Source organism: Pteropus medius, unplaced genomic scaffold, assembly GCF_902729225.1.
Source record: "Pteropus medius unplaced genomic scaffold, Ma_sr-lr_union100, whole genome shotgun sequence".
Lineage (NCBI taxonomy): Eukaryota > Metazoa > Chordata > Mammalia > Chiroptera > Pteropodidae > Pteropus > Pteropus medius.
Genome location: NW_024349797.1, coordinates 7,542,068 through 7,559,167, shown reverse-complemented (window position 1 = coordinate 7,559,167; position 17,100 = coordinate 7,542,068). Strand labels below are relative to the sequence as shown.

At 33.9% G+C, this 17,100-nt stretch overlaps 1 protein-coding gene and 1 pseudogene across 12 annotated transcripts in view; one reads left to right on the top strand and one right to left on the bottom strand.

The window, feature by feature from the left end:
• Positions 1-17,100, top strand: part of CEP128 (centrosomal protein 128) — a 348,588-nt gene that overhangs the window by 122,851 nt on the left and 208,637 nt on the right. For all 12 annotated transcript variants that reach the window (XM_039883945.1, XM_039883939.1, XM_039883938.1 and 9 more), the window contains 2 exons: positions 11,717-11,893; positions 15,334-15,393. In XM_039883945.1, coding sequence (XP_039739879.1) covers positions 11,717-11,893; positions 15,334-15,393 — 237 coding nt within the window. The remainder of the gene's footprint in view (positions 1-11,716; positions 11,894-15,333; positions 15,394-17,100) is intronic.
• On the bottom strand, positions 1,911-2,029 carry LOC120619791 (uncharacterized; annotated as a pseudogene).

The window sequence follows — 17,100 nt, the reverse complement described above, 5'->3', positions numbered from 1 at the left end:
ACTGCATACTTTGGTTTAGGTTTGTGTTTCCTGTCATGTTATTACTTGGTAAGCTAAGAAATGTTAAAACTGCATCAAAATTCATGCACAGCATTAGTACCTGCAGCCGTAATCAGTGGTACAAGATTGCTGTTAGTATATACACACAGATTAACTAACTTCAGCATATTTTCCTCATGTATTCAGTGGTGATATGTGGTAATAAAATGCATTTTTTCCAACATCTGATTTTGCTTTAACATCAAATGTTATTTTTCAATTTTACATGACAAAGAGAACAAGTATTATGCAACTCACAGAATTTTTACATATGCATTTAAGGCTCTATTATGAGCTTCTTACTAGGGAAAATGCTCATGAAGTGTTACAGATAGAATTTTCTCCCATATATATATATAGTAGAGTTAAAATTTATTATACCTTTTGCTTAAAATTTTAAAGGAAAGTAGTTGATTTCTTCTTTTGTTTTAAAAGGATCTTATTAATATTAAATTTTTTATTTTTCTGGCATTTATCGGGAAACATGTAATGCTGTTTTTTCTATTAGAAATATATTTTAATTGGTTTCACTGGACTCTGAATCATCAAGTATTTAATTAAATGATTTTTGCTCATTAAGTCATCAAAATTTACATTGTGAAGGCTTTAAATATTTTATCTTTGCAGACCTATATCGGATCTAATTTTTAAAAAACGTCATTAACATAGATATGAGTTTATTAATGATACTGACCATCTTTCTAGAGCTCTCCAAGTAATTTTATAGTTATAAGTAGTAAAAGATCGATTTTAATTTTGAACATATTTGCATAATATATTAGACATAACTGATGTCTAAAATTAAGAGTATTATTTTGTAGAATATTCTGTTTATATATTCTCTTGGTCTTTACATTTTATCAGTATGGATGTCTTATGAAAATATATATACAATGTTTTGGGCAGGTCTGTTTATAAGCAGTAAGAAAATGGTATGAAGAAAGTGATAGATATATTCTGAGATTGTTTTCCTAAGTCCAATGCAAAATATAATAAAGACATTTATTTTCAAATATTAGCAAAAGAATAATTTAATTTTATTGTGTTCATTTCTTCAAATCCTGAAAATATAGGTTTAGAAGATACATATATTTTTTTCTTTAAAAGAGAACATTTAGCAAAGATAAAACAGTAGATTTTCATCGTGGAAAATGCAGGGCACTTCTTGGGAAGATATAAAAACTCGTCTGTAATCACACCAGCTGACTTTTTTTATTCAAGTTTTGGTGAAATTCTTTTCAGAGTTCTTTTCTATACACACAGACACACAGATCCCATTTGGGATCATGCTCTTTGCATAGCTGCATACTCTGAATTTGCATGTCATTGAACGTTTTTCAGAATCAAGTTTATTTGCCACCCAATATTTCATCTAGTAAATGTAGCATTCTTTTGTCGTTGATAACATTATTTTTGTCTTTTCTGTTTTACAATTATAGATCAAGTAATTTTTATTCAGTGCTTTCCATATTTGGAGCTTTCATTTGTATTTGTTACTGCTCCAGTACTAAGCAGAACTATGAGAGTATGCTTCTTGCCACTAGATACCAGAGCCTGGGAGGAAGCTAGAGGTATCTGCTCCCTCAATTTACTTTTCTCCTTTAATCCACCCATATCCACAGCCATATGTGGAACTTCCTCTGTTATGAGAGATGCTGACCTGTAGGTACACATACCTTGTAGATACAGCTTGCTGCAGCACTATAACTATAAGGAAGGCTTTTCAGTAATCTCTCTGTTTTGCCCCACAAAAATCTATGAGTTGGCTTTTTTTGTTTTTGTTTTGTTTTATTTTTAGGTGAGGCAATCCTTGGTTGACCTCACAGATTGCAAGGACCTTGTCAGCTTACAATCCCTTTCTTTATCTTTTACGCCGACAGCACCTGGTCTTCCTAGGTGGCCTCCCATCCAAGTACTAAGCAGGCCCGACCTTGCTTAGCTTCCGAGATCAGACGGGATCGGGCTTGTTCAAGGTGGCATGGCCGTAGATGGCTTTTGCTTTTAACAAGCATTGTCTCAAACTTTACAAGGTTGCGCTGGACTATTGGACAAAGGTGTTATTTCCCAAAACATTTGGTATCAGTGTAATTCTAAAGTGTAAATGGACTTTAATACCAGCTCTCAACACCTTCTTTTATAGATGAGATAATTCTAACCCAAAGAGTTAATTGAGTTGCCCAAGTGCTCCAAGCTGTCCATTGGTAGAAGCGGAAATAGGACTCAGGTTTACCAATCTTGTTTTTTCCATTGTATCAGAATCTTTAAGAACCATTTTTGCCCGGTATAAAGATTATGTAGGTTACCTGGGACACTAAGCTGTCCCATGTAGTACATTTGCTTATTTCCATAGTTATACTAAATTCTCTTTAGAGAGGATCTTATTTTCTATTATTCTTTCAGGATATGAGACCCACTACAGTGAAACAGGAGACACTTAAACAGGATGTGACACAAATTGTGACACATCCAGGGTTATAGCAGTTCATAGGAACTTAAGTGTTGAATAGATCGGGATTCATAGAAATATATTTTGGCTCCTTCCCATGAAATGCTTTCTTCATTTGTGAAGTGAAACCTAGCAACATAATGTTGGATAAAAACACTTAAGAAATAGTTTTCTTCTACAAATGTGGATATTTGAGAAATGATAATTATAATTCTCATTTGCAAGTGTACTTATGATGCCCATTTTTACCGATGGTGGAAACTGAGGTTGAAAGTATAGTATTGTGACTTGCTCGACATTGCATAGTTTATGGTGGAAACAGGATATGAACACAGATTCCTTTATTTTTCCCCTTTATTTACTGCCAGTAAAATGAGTCACATTCGTGTCTTTTCATTGCACTCTTAGTGTTGAATTTAAATTTAGGAATATTATATTCAACAGATTACCCATATACTTTGATTTTTTTAGCCTGACACAAATTTTGGAAAAGGAGTCATCAATGATTTTGTTAGAAAAGTCTAATTAAAACCTGATATTGCCACATAAAAGATATCTGTGACAGGAAGAAATGAAACAGTGTTGTTTAATTTTGTGTTTCAGTTCTAATTTGACCATCTGTTTAGGATTGCTAGTTTTCATGATGTGGAAAAATATATATGATTGTCAGATGTTTATTCTATAAAGTATTCACTACTTCGCAAAATCACATCCACATTTTTTACTAAAAACTCTTTGATAGTAGAAGGCAGAATTCTCTGATTTTAAATTCTTTCCAGAAGAACTCTAGAAAGAAGTAGAAGCAAATGAGCAAGTGACTTCTTATATTTTCTTTAATGTTTACACCTTAGGCCAGCCAGTTTTAGGCAGACCGTACACTTCTTTGGTGCTGCATCTATTTTAAATTGTGGGGAGAAGAAAGCTTTAGCTTCCACAAATTAATTTGAAGGCAAATTTAAACCAGATACTCTAAATAAACACTAACATCCTAGGATGTTATGAGTAATTTTCCGTCAAATTCCTGTCATCTTAGAAAACAATAGCCGTGAGAGAATAATAAAATGGTCAAATTAAAGGAAAAATTATAAATTCTGTTTGTCACTTATACAGCGTTTTTAGTTGAATCGTTTGTAGTCATTAAGTCCAGAGTAGTCCTTGACTTTTACAGAGAATTGATTGAAACATCAGAATGCTTAACATGCGTGAAACACTGTGCCAGATACTAAAAAACAAGTTTAGACTGCAGAAGTGCAGTGATTGTACAGTGGGGGTGGGGACAGTGACACATACAGCTGTGGCAGATGGAGGGGCGAGAAATAAAGGTGTGCAGAAGTACATTTGGTCTCTGCTTTCCAAAATGGAATGAGTGTGGAAAAGCCCTTTTCAAACTCCTTTGGTAACGACTCCTCTACCAACAACCACTGACACAGTCAAAGAGGTTGATTTTAAATGGATTTAAAGAATGAAGTTAAACTTTGGGTCTTTATGATCCCTGATTGAACTTGACTGAGTGGCCTGCCATTTGTTGATAACTACAAGGGCTTGAGAGGAAGGCAGTGCTGTTGGGCACTTTTCTTTAGAATCCTGTACTATTAGTTTGATTTCATTTAATCTTGAAATGGTGAGTGATGCCTATAGTGTAGGCTGAATAATAGCATGTAGAATTGGTTGTAGTGGGCAGTAGGCCACATGAAGAGTTCTATATTATCTGTTTCAGTGTTTTTTTGAAGTTAAGCAGTCCTGTCTTGCTTTGATGTACCCTAAAAGGGAACATAAAGTGAATGTCCCGGTTTATTTTCATTGGGTTTTTCTTTCATCACTGTTTAGAGTGCTTGTTGACTCAATCCATTTTGTCACTTAATGTTGAACAAGCAATACCCTTTAAATTTTAGGAAAAAAAACAGCTACAAGCTGCTTACTGTGTACATGAGTTAACGTTTTTTGGAGATTTATTTAAAAAAATTTTTTTCATAGACTTTCATAAGAATAGATGCATGCTTAAGCATCCTTTAGGGAAAAAAGATGGAGAGGAAGAAATTCTGATGATTTTTAAAGGCACCGTAAGCTTATAAACATTTCTCTGGAGATGAATGATAAATTCTTTTTTTCTTTTTAAAATTAAACAAATTAAACAGTCTTCGTTCCAAATGCATAATTTGAAACTTGGGTTGTTTGTTTCCTTGTCTATATTTTGTTTCAGAAATAGAAATGCATTAAAAGTGGCTGATTTTAAATAATGTTATTTCTTTTTCCAGGCATTTGACTTCATAGAAATATGTAATAATTACAAAATGATCCTAAAACATAATGAATGCACAAGATACCCTTTAGAGATATTTTTGTTTCCAACTTTGAATATTAATTTCTAGGAATGTATCCACTACATATCCTCACACCTTTTTGGTTATGCTGCCAATGATCTTTGTATTGCTCAATATTCTCCTAGAAAAAGATACTAAGAAGCCTGAGGCAAAAATAATTTCCTTAAATGGGATTAGAAGTTTAAATTTGAATTTCCAGCTTTTTCTGTCTTCCGGATACCTTTCCTAAGCCTAAGACCAGGTTATGGATTGGAAAGTCTTTCACACCCAAGTTTTAACATGCATCAAATCATATATCCAGTGTTCTAATTATCCCTTTACTTTTTCTGTTAGCACTACTGTTCTTCTAATGCTCTCAGTTCTTACTCTGAACATACTATTAGTCGCAACTTCTTTCTCTCATTCGAATAGTGTAAAGCATCTACTTACAAAGGAGAATGAAGAGTCTTTATCTAACTCACAAAATAGTAGCATTTTCGTTTTATGAAACCAAATCTTCTTGTAGAAATTACAATGTTCTTTTGCTTTCTAAATACATATAAATTACCACCTCATTCTCTCATTCTGCGTCTGATTACTTCTTACCACTGGCAGTGCTCTCACGGTTGTGACATCATCTTGCCTTGACAGTGACAACAACCCGTTGCTGAAAAGATGATTGCCCTCAATATGTTTACTAATTAACTTATTGCAAAAACCATGTTACTGTAACACAAAAAGTTATTTGAGTTCAGAGATTTGTTTTTTTGTTTTTTCATTTTTTCATTGTTGTATAGTTGGGGTTTACTATGCTTAGCACATAAAGACACTCAAAAAAATGCTTATGGAGTGAAAGGAACACAATAGGATAGACATGTTTCAGAAAATTTATTGACTGACTACTAAGTGAGATATTCTACTAGGTGCTGAGATATTTAAATGCGGAAGACCTTTGCCCTAGAGGAATTCACAGATGAGAGATATGAAAGACGCACGTAATAGTAAGTTCTATAGCAGAAGCTCATATAAAGTAACATGGGAGCATAGAGAGGGCACCTAGTCTTCCTAAGAGCTCAGCTTATCTGTCTTGTTATATAATATCCATGTGGTGATGTAGGAACTGCATGTTATTGGATTTTTATAACAAAAAAAATCAGTTTATGACTTTTCCTTGTCCTCTTTCTTCCTCAGTAGTGCTGGATTCACAGATGGCAAAGGATATGTGTAGGTCGAATCCATGGAGACTTTCTCAAATTGATCCGAACTATAGATTTTAAATCGCTGTTACTTTATTTATTTATTTATTTATTTATTTATTTATTTATTTATTTATTTATTTTGTTTACATTTTTGGGGTTTACTTTTGGTGCCAATATAAATGTTTCATATATAGCCATATTTGCATTTAAGAAATCTATCATATTTAAGAAATAGAAGATTTCTTAAAAATCTTCTATTTTTAAGAAATAAGTTTGAAAAAAAGTACTCGTGGTGTGAATAGCGCCTTATGTGTTATTTATTTATTTATTGGCTGTTTTGGAAGACAGTTTTAACTGCAGTGCGGTAATTTTCCAGATTAAGCTCTTTTCAGATCTCCGGTAATATCCGTGGTAGATTCTTCTCTTTTAGTCGTGCTACACTGTCTGCCTTTGTTGGCATTTCATATTGTGTCTTAACTTCCTTGCAGCTGACTCAACTCTGTTGACATAAGTAATGTGAACCTTCTTTAGAGAGTCAGATAAATGGCTTCCAGACAGATCCAATTTTTGTTCAGGATAGTTTCATAATTTGTCTTATAATGCTAGTGTTCTGGATTTAAGGCTTAGACATAACAGCTATCTTGAGTTACAGAAATATTCTTTCTCAAAACTTTTTAGGTGATGTGGGCAAGTTGAGTTTCAACAAGCCATGCTTCCAATAACTTTGAATTACACTGTTAGTTTTTATTTCACCCTTTAATATTATTTGATCTCTTTTTACCTCTTATCTAGTCTCTTCCCAACCCGCTGCTGATGCATTAAAAATGGCCTTGGGGCTGAAATATTGTCACACTTGCTTATTCAACTTAGTTTTCAGTAAAGGAAGAACATTAACTTTGTAAATTAATGATTTATTTAGTTGTATGTGTGTTTTATTTACCATAATGTTTCTGTTAAAGTGTGTGAAGAACTCTTTATTTCATATAATAGCCATATTGGAAATAAAGCAGCTTTTATGAACCTCTTAAGATATTGAAGGGATTTCATAAGCTTTTACTAAGGAGATAACATTTTGGATATGCTCTAGTTTTCCTGAAGTTATTGTATTTCCATTAAGATTGTGTCTCCATATAATATTTAACAGCTTTTGGGAAAGTGAGAGTTCTGAGTTGTAAAGAGCATGCTGAAACACAAATATATAATTAGAGGAACATTTCTTGTCTTTTGCATTGCAGGTCCATTGATCAAGCCAATCAGCTGTGTGTGTGTGCGTGCATGTGCGTGTGCGTGTGCGTGTGTGTGTGTGTGTGTGTGTGTGTGTGTGAAGAGAGAGAGAGAGAGAGATGAGATTGTGAGCAGTATTTTTTATTTTCTTTAGACACAAATGTCAGTAATATAAGCCTTTCCTGTCCTGAAATGGAAGCTTCTTAAAATCTTTACCGTCTTGATAGTGGAACTACACATGCTTAGTGTGTGATTTGTATACTTTTTAAATAAAATCTGCCAAGAGCAGATTGTATGTGTCCACAGAGTATGTCTCCAGTGTAGTCGGATAGCCCCTAAAACTTTTAGGATACTGTGCGTGCTCGATGGGTTTTTTCCCTTTTTTTGGTGGTCTATTCTGAATTTGCAATATGTCATATATTCTCTTTTTGTAATAATAAGGCTCATTCGGAAATATTTTTGAGTTATTCTTTTTACTTAAAACTATGTTAGTCCTCATATAATCTGCTGATAATGTTCCTGAGTTTTTCACATCGACCTTTCTAGCATTTTAATAGAGAGCACAAGTCAGGGAGTCAGGGGACTCAGGTTATGGGTCACAGGCTCTTTGACTGTAGTCATGTTGTTTACTCCGTCTAAACTTTGGTTTCCTTATTTGTAAGAATAAGGGCTGGGTTTTTTTCTCTAAGGTTCTTTCTCAAACTCAGCCACCGTCTAGAATATCTCTCTTGGATCACATAGACTACTCGGTCAGCTCTATCTATACCTATCCCCACCTCCTATGCCCCCCACAAAGAAGCTGCTTTGGTTCTTTAGAAATATGGTAGCTTTTTGTTTTTGAATTCACTAGAAGACCAGGGAATAGTCATGATAGTGCCTAAACAGATCATCAGCCCTTATTAATCCACGTGCTCCAAACCAGACAGGATGTATAAATTAATGTCAGCCAGCTTCCCACCCTCCTACAGAAGTAGCTGTGCTTGCTCCATAGGTAGAGATATTTCTGAAACATGAAACTGAGAGAGAAAGAGCTGACTTATTGGGTGCCACGATTAGTGTACAAGTAGATATCCTTATGCCGTAAGAATGGGACAAAATAAAACCGATGAACTGTAAAGGAGATATTTATTGGCTCTATGAGGGCAGGAATCTTATTTATCTCATTCACTCTGTCCCTAACACCCAGAAGAATGTCTTACCATGGTAGGCTTTCCATAAAAATATGTTGAATGAGTGAATAAATGAAATTACAATTGCTTAAGTATAGAATGGAAGAACTTGACTCTTAGCTGTAGCATCTCGGAGCACACACAGAGGATGGAGAACCAATACGGTGTGGTGTCTGAAACCTAGTTGAATAAAAGAACATGAACTTCTACCTGGAACGTTAGAAGATTTAGTAAGGATAGAGGATTCATTTATTTACTTTAATTCTTGAGTATAGCACTTGGATTAATGGAGAGATTTTATAGTTTTGTCAAGTCCTCTGTTCCTTGAAACTTGAGCTGGTCACGTAAGGGTTGGATCACCATCTGTCAGAAATGTAAAAAGAAGGGATTCCTAAAAGAATAGGTAGTTGAACCCGATGATCTCTAAGGTTCATGTGAATTCACAGTTCTATGAGTCTTTCTTCAAAGGAGATTAGATGTGGCGTGCTAATTGTCTCATGGAGGATAGTAACGTGAGTAATGAAATTTTCAGTCTTTGCTAAAGAGACTGAACTTATAGAGCCTTTTTTGACAATATAAACATTTTAAGAATACCAAAATATGGAAATAGTTTTGTCTTCTTCTTAATAAGGATCAAATAACAACACAGAAGAGTGATAGTGGATAAAAGAAAGATGGATATGAGGCAGACGAGAACAGAAAGATCAGTTAGAACGTCATTGCGAATTGCCTGGCTTTAGATTCTGGACAGTTACTCTCTAAATATATCAGTAACCCCTGGGAGAGTATTTTCTTTTTTAATGGGTAAAAGAGGTCAAATATAGGGTTCTAGGGGGAGGGCGAAGTGGGTAAAGGGGATCAAATATATAGTAGCTGAAGGAAATTGGACTTTGGGTGGTAAACACACAATAGAATATACAGATGTCAAATTATAATGTACACCTGAAAATTATATAATTGTATTAACCAATGTTACCCCAATAAACTTAATTAAAAAAAATTTTTATTAACATTGCAAGAGTGAGGACACTGAAGCAGTCTGAAGGCCTATGTATGAGTAGAGGGAACCTCCTAGCAACCTCAGTAGTCTCTGATATAGATCTGCATGGTAAATTGAAGAATGGATCCTTATAGTGTTGGAGCTTTCAAAACATGGTTTAAATCACTTATTCAACAAAGTTGAGGAGTTTAAAAATGATTATTAACATGTTTTATAGTCTTCTAGATAAATAGTTTATTGAGGGAGACAGGTGCAAAAACAATTATATTACAGCTTGATACATTTTTTTTAAAAACTATGATATAAATAATGTGCTGTGGGAACATGCTGTGTTGGGAAATCAGGAAAGAAGGGAGACTGGGTCTTGAAGGATAAGAAGTATAGTTGGCAGGTTTGCTTACATGTGTGTCCTCTGACTGATCTGTTGTGTACAACTCTGATGTTGGGTTATTTCAGAAAGAAATAGTGTTTGTCTTGATGCGTTCTTGTAGTTATGTAGCAACAATACACAGCCAAGTAGCCTCACTTAGAGACTTGACAGTAAGGTTGCTTTCTAGTAGGTAAGTTATAAAATTATCAAATATTTTTCAGAGCCAGGATGTTAATTTTTTAGAAAAGATTCCTACATGAGAGCAAGACAGTGAAGATATCAATATATCTAAAGAAATGAATCAATCAGAAGGGAGAGTTTGTCAGAATCTGAATGTGGACAAAGAAGAAAGTTAGGGAGATGTACATCAGCACTCGCCATCCCAGGAGAATGGAACATTCTTGTTATTGTGGTTCCTAAAACCCTAATGTGTAGATGGACACACCAGGATGCCATTTAAACATTGCTTCATAAAACAACTCCCCTTGCTCTGATTTTCTGTTACTTAAGCAACATTCTGATTATAATTTGCCTTCCCATCTAGATTGGTCTACAAGGAGAAAATGTACTGGTCATGCTGACACAGGCATTTTGATCCATATGGCAGTTATGGTTCTCATTGTAAACTCATGTAATTAATTGAGTGGCATTCTAGTTTGTATATTAGTCTCTTGTGAGCGTAATGTTACTCTACTGCTGAATGACTCCATTTAGAGTACCACAAAGAAAAGAAAACCCAGTTCCTTAGTTTACAAAACTGAGATCCAGACTGCAATGATGTACTCATCAAGATAAATGCTGTCAGTTGCCTACCAGCTCCTTCTGAAATACTACAAGTTCAAGCACAGTTATACACATCAGATTGGTTGGAGGAGACACAGGTAGGCATATCTCAGAAGCTGCAAGAAGTTAAAGTATGAAAGTGTAAAAGAGGGTCATGAGGCTGGAGAGAAGGGCAGAAGACAGCTTGTGAAAGGATTCTTTTGGGCAGAGAGTATTCCATTCATTTTTAAAAGTAAGTTGAATCGATGGTATTCTGCTAAAATACCTTTCTACCTTTCAAGATTAATTTTCATCAAGCAGCTAGATCTCTTTGTTATTTTAAATTCAAGCAGAGTTTGTTGACCACTTAATCTTCCTGCTTGTGTTGTATTTACTAGGATAGGTAAAGATGATCAGGCTACTGTAATGACTGAAGGCAAAACTAGCCAGCCATCAGGACTTTCTGGTTTATTGTTTACACTTATAATTCTAGTGATTCTGTTTCTTTTCCCCCCTACAAGCTTTGTGCAGTATGACTTGAATTTATCTAGTAAGGAAATTGTGTAATCATTATGATTGAAAATTGTTTTGCCGTAGGACACCCCCAAGTCCTTGTAATCTCTTACAGAGTTCCAAAAGAATCCCTTTTCATTAAATATTATTGCTTACTTGAAAAGTGCCTCCATCGTTCTTTTATCAGATTTTCATGACTCAAAGCTTTTATGCAGTATGACTCCATTTGAAAACTTAGGCTTTTTAAAAATAATGTTTTGATAAGATTAAGGTAGTAACATATTTTTTTGAAATGAAAAACTGACACTATCTTATTTGACGTTTTGCATTTTTTAGTGTTTTACTAATATTTATTGAAAGCTCAAAGTCAGTTTGTAGCATCAGCTTTTACTCTTCAACCCATTAATGGCATGAAATGGTAAAGGTTTTTTTTTTTTTCAACTTCTTTTGTTTACTAAATTACTGTAATTTTCCTTGCCAAGTATCTACTCACCAGTTCTCTCAATGCCCTACTTATGAATTCTCTATAACTTAACTTCAGTTAATGAGTAGGCAGAATGTTTTATTTTAGTAAAGGGACTGACAGAGCCAGATCTGTTTTCTGATACACTTCTTTGAGTGGGTTGTGCAGATATTACACGTCTGTTTCTGGTCTCCACTTAATAATTGTTTTTCTTTCTTATCAATGCTCTAGGAGAAACATATAAGCGATGAAGAAGAGCACTTAAGGAGGATGGAAGAGGCCAGATTGCAGCTCAAGGATCAACTTCTTTGTCTGGAGACTGAACAGGAATCCATTCTTGGTGTGATAGGAAAGCAAATTGATGCAGCTTGTAAAACCTTCTCCAGGGACTCGATGGAGAAATTGAAAGTAATTACAAATTCTCATTGTGCCTTTCACTTAGTTTCCTAATATATAATTATAATAAGTTTCTAATGCATGGTTACATGGTAATCGTGTTTTTATCCCACAAAGTTTTATGAAAGAAAATAACACCTTGTGTTTTTTAGAATGAGGTAGTATATCTATTGCACAGTCATGGTGAGAGAAAGTGTGCTGTTATTCCACTGAACTGCCTGTGTCTCACTCTGTAAAAGAAAATGTCTCACAACAGAGGCAGCAGTTCTGACTAAAATGTATCCATGGAGTTAAGAGGCCTGGATTTTGAGTTTTTCGTTATCACAGGCTATTTTTGTTTGTGTTAGTTATATTACTGTATTACTGTCTAACATGTGTGGAGTACTAGTTATATCATAGATACTGTGGTAAATATGATGAATTTATTCTCTTAAAACCACCCTGTCCTTTAGGTACTGTGATTAGATCTATGTTACACTAGAGAAAGCAAGGCTTAGAAGGGTTAAGTAACTTGTCCCTTGCCATATATCTAGCTAAATGCTAGAACTAGAACTTCAAACCTTGGGAGTTGAACAGCAGAGCTTAAACAAGTAACACTATGCTATTTGCCTTCTCTATTTATTTTAATTTAGTTTTTCTATCTTTAAAACGGAATATTGCTACTCAATTTATAGCTCTAGCGAAATGAGAAAGAAAAACTGAAGTAATCATGGATATTCTTAATTCCTTGAAGGTAGTAGACACCTCTATTAACGCTAGGTTCTAGTGCTGCTACGTTACATGTAGAGGGCACTGCGTTGCCTTGATATGATATAAACTAACACACATTTAGCTCTCATTTACCCCTGTATTTATTTCATTTGATGATGTGACAGTACTCAAATTATGCAATAAGGGCTTTCTAAAAAAAAAAAAATACTTTTCAGGTGTTTCTTTTTATTTTGTCATTCATCTTTTTCCTCATAGAAAATGATCTTCCCATCTCATACTACTTTCCCCTCTTTTTTCCAGCTCTTCCTTCCCATTTTTTCTTCTCTTTCTTAAGTGGTGTTTTAAAGAAACACTATAATTCTACTCTTGCAGTTGAAGGTGGCTTAGGATTCAACTTTATCGGAAATATTTCAACTGATAGAACTTGGTGGAGTTGATGGAGTTTCTACAATATGTATTTCTATATGCATTTTTAAAACAGCTCAGATGTAAGTTGGGGAGGACTGTGAGCCCAATATGAGAAGTAATTGGTTTTAGAGACAAAAACTCTTTCGGTCTTACTATAGGGTCTGATATAAGGCTGGTTTATTCTTTTTCCTGTCTAATACTGCTGTATTTAAGATTTGTGTTGTTTACTTATATTAAAGGATGTGTGGCTTTGAGATCTTGATTTTATCTAAAAGAGTCACATATTTACAATGCAGTATTTATTCTATACTTAAGTGTTAATGTCAGGACAACTTGTATTCAAGCAAGTAGAGATGTAAAAATGGAAACCTTTGGAGTATGCTATAAGATATATAAACCTTGTTATGGGCAATTACAGGCTAAAATGTATGCACATATCAGATTTCTTAAATATTTTATTTATGAGGCACAAATTATCCTTCCAACATCTTCTGAAAAGCACCCTATTCTTTAAAGGGCTTTCAGAAATGGAACGATTGTGGTAATGGATCTTCACACCCCTTTTCCTAAAGAAAAACTACTTCAATCCAAGTGATGGGTTGAAAGTAAATCTAAAAGAATGCAAGTTCTATTAAAAATTTTTTAAGAGTACAATTCTTTCATTGTGAGTCTCTTTCCATTTATAACTTCTGTTGTTTCATTCCCGCGAACTTGAAAAAAAAAAGAATATCCAAGAATATAAAATTTGCCCTCACCTCAAAGAAACCACTCAAGGTATTTGTTAAAATAAAATTGATTCTTGGCTTTATAGTTCAGAGATCTATAGGAGAGTGGTGGTCTTTGAAAAATGTTTTCTAAAGTGGAATAATTCCAATTATTCTTTGCTATTTGTTAATTTTTTGAAATATTGCTGATGAAATTTTCAACCATTTTATAAAGAGAGTGACTGTTACGGAATGGATTAATTAATAGATACATAACAATTGTGCCTGAGACAAGTCTTGGGAATACTGGTATTATTTCCAATTACATTTTTTTCCAGCCACCATATATATTATTCTATTTTAGTAAATGCCTTTACTATTTGAAAACTTAAGGAAGGACACTTAATAAACCATCACCATTATAAAACGTTTAGGAAAATGTCCGAATTAGAGATACCTAATTTACTCAGACCGATCTTTGATAATTCAAGAGCCTTTTCCATAACACTTGGTCTGAGTATTCACTCATTTGTAGAGCTTAAAGATATTAGGCCTTGGATCAGAAAATTTCCCTATGAACTAGAGTGGTTGGGGAAAATTTCAATGAAAAGGCAGGGAAGGCATGAGAGTTGGGTGAGATTTAGAGAGTGAGAAAAGTAGATGAGGGAAGAGTTGGGTATAAGAATATGACACTCTCGTATATGGCATGTGGTCAGCATTCATTACGCATTTATCATATGTCTGAATGCATTACCCAATGATATTTTGTAAGGGAGTGACGTGCACACACATCAGTAAATATGGAAGTATTTGAGAATAGGAACAGACTTCTCTTGCAGAGGGATGAGATATTTTTAAGCAGAACATGTCCTGCAAAAATGTAGCACAAGGTAGCACAAGTTTCAACAAAAATAAGAATTGAGAAAAATTTGTATTTACAATCGTAAAATCATTGACAACCTTTGAGTACAGTTTTATGAGTCGTAATACAGAACCAGATGGCAATGATTTTATAAATGAGTTGGTGTGAAGGAAATCAAGGCAGCTGGTACAGACAACCTATTTATTGTAGGATTTTGTTACCATCATGAAATATAAAGCAATGTTTACGTGAAGTCATGCTGATTAGTTTTTGTCAGTTCTACACAACCATTAATGAGACAAAATGGCCCTCATGGTATAAAATTAAAGAAGAATAAATGAGACAAAGAATTAAGTTTCCATGTTATTACATCTAACCCACTGTGAAATATATTACATGGAGCAAGACCGAGGAAAAAAAAACATAAAAAATGAAGTAAACTGGTTTAATTGAGGCTGCTTGCCATGCAGAACTCTTGGAATCAGCCTCTAGAGATTCTAGCAATGATAGCCCTTGAAAGCTGATTCACGTCTCTGTATTTGAGCTAAATATTTACTGTCAAAACATACGTAATATATACATGTTTACATAAATAGACATGTTAAATGGTGGTTTAGAATTGGTTGAGTACTTAGTATGAACTTTCTTCTATTTAAATCCTTAAGTTTAGGCACTAAACTTTTGGATGTTATGGTGAAAAATTTCATTTATGTAAATTCAATTCAGGGAAAAATCTGCTTTTAATAGACTTTTCCTCTTTTTTGTAGGTTTTTTCATCTGTTCCTGATATTAATTATGACCCACATCGCTGGTTAGCAGAAAGCAAGGTAATTAATCTTTGAATCCTGAAGTTATCATAATATTTATGACCATCAAGATATCCTATTTGGGCTAGCAATATATTTTGTCACATAACCGAGCATATGAATCTGTAGTATTTCATTGCTGGGAAAGATATCATTGTAATGCATTTAAGAAATCTTCACGTTTCTGTAGTTTAATGTTTAAAAATTAGCTTAAATATATAGGGGTGGAATGAAAGAATAAAGGAAGATAAAGCATGAAATATTAAAACTAGATTGTCAGAGGGACAAATTCTTCTCCTTTTTTTATGTTCCGAAGATAACTTTCCTGCTTCATGGTTCTTTGACATTATGACTTGAATTTAATGGAAAGTAAGTACATATAAGTACAAGTGAACAATCTGCTAATTTATCAAAAAGATTCTTCTACACTGGGATAATTATCAGCTATCTTCATATATCAGATGAACTGGAAATTCAAAAATATAGAAATTAAGGTATATAGAAATTTATAGAAATTAAAATATGTAGAAAGTTATGACCACATAGGATATAGATCTTTTTGTTCAAGTATTAATACTTAAGCACTTGCATTCCTTTTTAGACTAGTTTTTTTTTTTCAAATTTATTTAACATACTAAAATGGAAAATCTTTCATCCCATTTAAATTCTGTAAGAACACCAACTATATTATAAACCCGGCCAACTATTGTCCAACTTAGGATTTTATTGCAAGAAAGAACCTTTAAGTTTGTACAGTGTCATTATTTAAAAATATGAGTAAAGTGAGGTTTCAGAGAAGGTCTGTGACTTTACCAGTGCCATATAAAATGGATTACATGCTATGCCAGACTCATAATTAATGTTCTTACCATTATGTGTATTGCCATCTAAAGTCTTTGTTCTTTAAGCCAAGATTTATTGATTGTGTACCTTTTTTGTGTACAGACATTGGGTTATAAGTGTTAGCAAGCGATGGAAGTTAATACGGGAAATGGAGATATAAAAAAATTTTGAAAATCTTTAAGGTGTGTTATACTGTTATGTAAACATTGACAAAGGAACACAGAAGAAGGAAGAGCCAACTATGACGTTTGTGTTGGGAGGGTATTATGCTGCCTGCATGTCACAAAGGCTTCTGCAAAAATGTAATATTTAAAATTAGTCATATAAAAAATATGTGGATGTTCTCCAGTTGACCAGTTATAGGTTTAACGATGGCAAGAAGGTGAGAATATGTGAATAAACACAGATAATGCCCTGAGATTGGTGTGTGAGATGCAGGTAGGAGGCGGTAGAAAGACAAGGTTCACCTTTGAAGGTTAGATATGCATTAATGAAGCCCCCCCAAAAAAATTCTTAATAAGAAACTGACAGTATTATGATTGAACATTGAAACGTAGCCAACCTTGTAAAATTTTCTATCCTACTTGAAGTATAGTGATCCTGTGCATTTCTAATTATTTTTGATAGAACCAAATACAAATTTGCATTTATGCCACCTACTTAGGAAATTTAGAATATACAGTTTTTGTTGTCCCAGAATTTTTTTGGCTAGAGACTTCTATGTGCATTCCTAAAGCATTTCTCTTTTTTCTTTTCACCAACTCCACACTTTTGACAAGAGCAATGTACTTGGAATTTTCTTTCAAGTTAAAACCTTTATCATTTCTAAACAGAAAGCTTTCACTGCTGTTGTTCAGTTAAATTATGAGAGCCAGAGATGACTCT